We start from the raw sequence: 4,740 nt of genomic DNA, 5'->3' as shown, positions 1-4,740 counted from the left end.
CTCTCTCTCTCTCTCTCTCTCTCTCTCTCTCTCTCTCTCTCTCTCTCTCTCTCTCTCTCTCTCTCTCTCTCTCTCTCTCTCTCTCTCTCTCTCTCTCTCTCTCTCTCTCTCTCTCTCTCTCTCTCTCTCTCTCTCTCTCTCTCTCTCTCTCTCTCTTTAAAGTGCAATAGCTGATCCTCAATGGGGCATGCCTGTTCACGAGAGGCTTTGTTTTGCCCTGCTGCGTGTTGCTGCTTGAGACTCCAATTTTATCTCTCTCTATCTCTCCCTCTCTCTCTGTCTCTATCTCTAGTTCTATTTATTTCTCTATTATATATAATAAATGTATAATTTCCCAAATTCTAGATATAAACCTTTGTCAGAGGGATTTACACAAAGTACACTTATTTTGGGGAAAAGCTGAAGAAAATGAAAATAAAAAATATTAAAATAACAAAAACAACGGAATATGTCCAAATGATGTTTACAAATTTAATCTTTTGGTTGTATGGGTTAATCATTATTATGTATGACTGTTGGCAATAAAATCGTGAATGTGCAATTTTTTTTGTTGTTTCCTCATTGGCTTTCCTCCCAACCACAAAACGACTTGTCAACATCCTTAGAGTATCATGTAGGGTAATAAAGCTATTGACCTTCCACATGTGGAGACACTAATTATATTCATAATGTATATATTCCATGCCTCAGGCTAAAACTGCTTTACAGCTTTCTCAATCGCTTTGGCTCAAGTGCAACGTCACAAGTGTAAGTGCGATGGTCACACAATGATCACAGAACTGTCCAGACATCACTTTCTACAAAACTAGTTCACCCAAAAAATATATATTTGTGCTTCAAAACCCAGCAAGTGTGTAGGTAAATTAGCCAAAGACATCCAAGGTTGTTGTTTGTCATCGTTACCATGCCAGCCAGCAATGTTTGTCCTATAAAAAATATCACTTTTCTACTTTTTTGTTGACACTGACTTCTCACGGTTCTCGTCGAGAATGTACAGTATTTAGTCTCGCTGATTGCTATTGCATAACACACTTTTAAGGTACTGGTTTCCACAGTAGGGTAGGTATACAGTCAATGTATTTTTGTTGCAATGTGTCAGGATACACATTGCAACAAAAATTAATTCACTGTTTCGGATAACTCGGATATCGGAAACTTCACAGTTGCAGTTTCTTTATAAATGTCTACTTGTTCCTCTATTATGTCTTCCCCTAACACCCCCAGACACTCTCATCTCTCTTCTTGTTCCTCTTCCACGAGGGTGTATGCTATTCAGGGTTTCAACCTTTCTCTAACCTCATCCTTGGTTTTGATACTGCTGTGGGCAGCTCCGTATAAATGCTGCAAGCTTGATTTGTTGATTGGTAGGATTGGGATTCGAAATTCCTATATGTAACATGACCGCTCGTTTGTCAATCAAGCAGACATCACAAACACTCCATGGCAAAGATATTTATGGAATATACACGCATGTCTGACAGGTTTTCGACAATTGAATGGATAATTTTGCATGTCATGGCTCACACACTGAAGAAAGAAAAACTGACACTGAAAACCAACTTTTCAATGCATTCATCCCATCAGCAAGCCATGTGCATGTAGTTATTGTGCAAATCGTATGCAATTGTACCAACATATGTGCAATTTACTTAAATGAATAATAAAAAAAATCTGGTGTGAACAAGAGACTATATTTTGTTCAGCGATTTGAAGGTTTTGTATTGACAAACATAATTCTCATTCAATAATTGAACGAAAGCGATTGAGAAAAAAAACGAATGATTAACATGCAGTTAATTGGAAACAAAAAAAAAGCATTGTCCAACTTTTACTATTGACCACCAGATGGGGCTCTTCCCCTTCTAAAGCTTTGCAGGAGTACTTCCTTACAAATATGACTTTGGTCCATCGGACAGTAACGGTCAATGAAGTGCAGTCCAAAAAATCTCTTCGATAAACAGAATTATGTAGCATTTAGTTTAAAAACAAAGTGTGTCTGTTTTTTACATAACACACACAAACCATGCTGGCTTTAATCTATGAATTGTGCAATTAGGCTGCTGCATTATTATGTCAAAATAAATTGAATCATCATCAACCTGAATACTAATAAATAGGTTTCCAATGGGTAATACTGACCAATATATAGCATCATGCATTACTGCAGTTTCTTAAATATAGCTCTTTGAATTGTACTGATACCACACTCTTTCTGTCGTTATCCTTAATGCAGTTACAAAGCTTATATTGAAGCAGCAGCCATGAAAAGCTTGATGTGAAGGTAAATATATGATACTGACTGAGTGTGCTGACATGAGCAACACTCTTAAATCAGTACCACGTAGGGACCATGGGTGTGGGGGGGACTTCAACTTCAAGATTATTCATTTCATTAACCCCCCCCCCTACCTCTGTCCCTTCCTAGATTGCGTGCTTCCCTCATTTCACACCCCTCACGTCTTCCTTCAGACTGCTGGAACCCCCCTACCCATGACCCTAATCAGGACACGCTTGGCCCACCAGCGTGTCCTGAGCAGCGGGTCCCGACCCCGCCTCGTTCCCCCTCTCCCCCTCCTTCCTGGAGGAACCATGCGGCTGGTTCTGGCTCTGGTTCTGAATCTGGTTCTGGTTCTGGTTCTGGTTGATCCCGCTCCCCCAGGACTTGCTCTTGCTGCGGCTCTGCTCCAGCGACGGCCTGGCACCGCTACCGTTCACCGAGGTCTGGATCTTGCAGAAGGGTCCGCACACCAGCCCCAGGAAGCCCCGGCGCATCTCCCGGCTGGCCAGAGTGTAGATCACGGGGTTCACGGCCGAGTTGAGCACGGCCAGCGCGATGAACCAGTCGGCCTTGTACAGGACGGGGCACCGGCGGCGCTGCTTGCACGCCACGTCCACCAGGAGCAGCACGAAGATGGGCGTCCAGCAGGCGATGAACACGCCCACCACGATGACCACGGTGCGCAGCAGGGACAAGGCGTGCTCCGATTGCCGCTGCTTGCTCACCTTCTGGCTGCTGGACTTGACCAGCGTGTAGATGCGGGCGTAGAGCACGGAGATGGCCAGCAGCAGCACCATGTAGATGATGATGCAGAACGCCACGTACCTTTTGGAGTAGAGCGGCAGCACGGTGGAGCAGTCGGGCAGGTCGCCCAGACAGTTCCAACCCATGATTGGCAGCGCACCCAGGGACAGGGCAATAATCCAACAGGTGCCGATGAGGAGGAACACCCTGTAGTTCTTCTTGCGGTCGTAAGGTCTCATCTTGACCATGGTCAGGTGTCGTTCGATGGCGATGGCCAGGAGGCTGAAGATCGAAGCGCCGAGCGCCACAAACATGCTCCCCTCCCGGACGAACCAGAGGGCCGGGGACAGCTGCAGGGTTTTGTCCCCCGAGAGCAGCAGGTTGACGAGATACGCCACCCCGGAGAGCATGTCGCACAGCGCCAGGTTACCGATGAAGTAGTACATCCGATTGTGGAACCTCTTGTTGCTCCCTATGGCGACGAGCACCACGAGGTTCTCCAGCACGATGAAGCTGCAGATGACCAGGAACACCAAGGTCTTGGTGTCCACGGAGCCACCGCTGGTCCCCTCGCCGCTGGCGGGCCTGTGGTCGAGTTTCCCGGTGAAGTTGTAGTGTCGGTAAAGTTCATTGTTGATCATGTTCCCGGAGCGGCCGCTAGAGGGCGCACTTCAGCAGGGAATCTTTTGGAAGTCTAGGGGACCAAAAAAAACGAAAGAAGACAGTGCTGGAAAGTTTGTCTTTTTTAATTTGCTGCTCGGTTCTATAGTCCGTGATGAGCGTATTTCTAAACGTGAACTGGTTGTAAAAGTCGGGCTTATATAATGAATCATTTAGTGTTTTAGGACTATTGCCTTACACGATGCAACAACACCGGTCATTGCTAGGCTTGTCTACTTAATAAAACACAGTTAGGACAGTCGCCTAGAGCCATATGTAGAATATTATAAATTAATCATTATTAAGGCAAATAAACGATATGTTGCCTACATATAATGAACATAGGACAAACACAAAAGAGCCTGAATAGGTGGTCCAACACAAGAGTATAATCTCACCAACAATGTATCTGGTTCTTGTCCAAATAGTCATACTTTCCTTTCGTAATCACCCAGCATTTATTAGTTTCAAATATACCAGTGTTAATCCTAATCCTAGATTATTCTGCTTTTTTTTTTCTTTACCCTAATGGCTAAAGTAAAAACATCTTACCTAAGGATGTCGGGGATATTCAACAACTATTCCAGTTTGAAGAGAGGGGGAAAAATATGCAACGCCTTGCTAAAGAGTTGATCCATGCAATTGTATTCTTAATTTCAATCATCTTCCAGCTCCGGTTTAAAGTAGACAGCGCTCCGTCCAGGTCTCTTTGCTCTATAGGCAGGGTATCTCTTCGACGGTTCTCTTCAAGTCACACCCCTTCCTCAATTTACTGGAGGCTGCAAACTAAATTGGGAGGGCTGTGAAAACTAAAGATCGTGAATCAAAGTCAGTAATGTGTCTATGGATAGCATGTCCTGAAATGAACTATCATAACGTTTTGCATTATTTTCCAGATGGCTTTGCCAAGTGCAAGATAAAGATATATATTTTTTGGATATTTTTTTAGACAGTTTTTTATTAAAGAAATACTCACACAAAAAATAATTCACACAAATAATAATGATACAATTTATGTGTTTTATACACAATGACTCCTGCGATTGTATTCATTATAG

At 43.7% G+C, this 4,740-nt stretch overlaps 1 protein-coding gene across 1 annotated transcript; it reads right to left on the bottom strand.

Annotated features, from left to right (window-relative positions):
• Positions 1 to 1,006: 1,006 nt before the first annotated feature.
• LOC130372759 (sphingosine 1-phosphate receptor 3) lies at positions 1,007 to 4,377 on the bottom strand. The gene is made up of 2 exons (XM_056578919.1): positions 4,235 to 4,377; positions 1,007 to 3,716 (listed from the first exon to the last, which is right to left on the bottom strand). Exon 2 carries the CDS (start codon positions 3,661 to 3,663, stop codon positions 2,497 to 2,499), a length of 1,167 nt encoding a protein of 388 aa, XP_056434894.1. The 5' UTR covers positions 3,664 to 3,716; positions 4,235 to 4,377; the 3' UTR covers positions 1,007 to 2,496.
• Between the last annotated feature and the right edge of the window lie 363 nt (positions 4,378 to 4,740).

The sequence above is a fragment of the Gadus chalcogrammus genome, chromosome 19, assembly GCF_026213295.1.
Source record: "Gadus chalcogrammus isolate NIFS_2021 chromosome 19, NIFS_Gcha_1.0, whole genome shotgun sequence".
NCBI classification, from domain to species: domain Eukaryota; kingdom Metazoa; phylum Chordata; class Actinopteri; order Gadiformes; family Gadidae; genus Gadus; species Gadus chalcogrammus.
This window is presented reverse-complemented; position numbering and strand designations above follow the sequence as displayed.

Coding starts and splice junctions, on each gene's coding strand:
- LOC130372759 (XM_056578919.1), bottom strand. CDS start 3,663: ATGATCAACAATGAACTTTACCGACACTACAACTTCACCGGGAAACTC.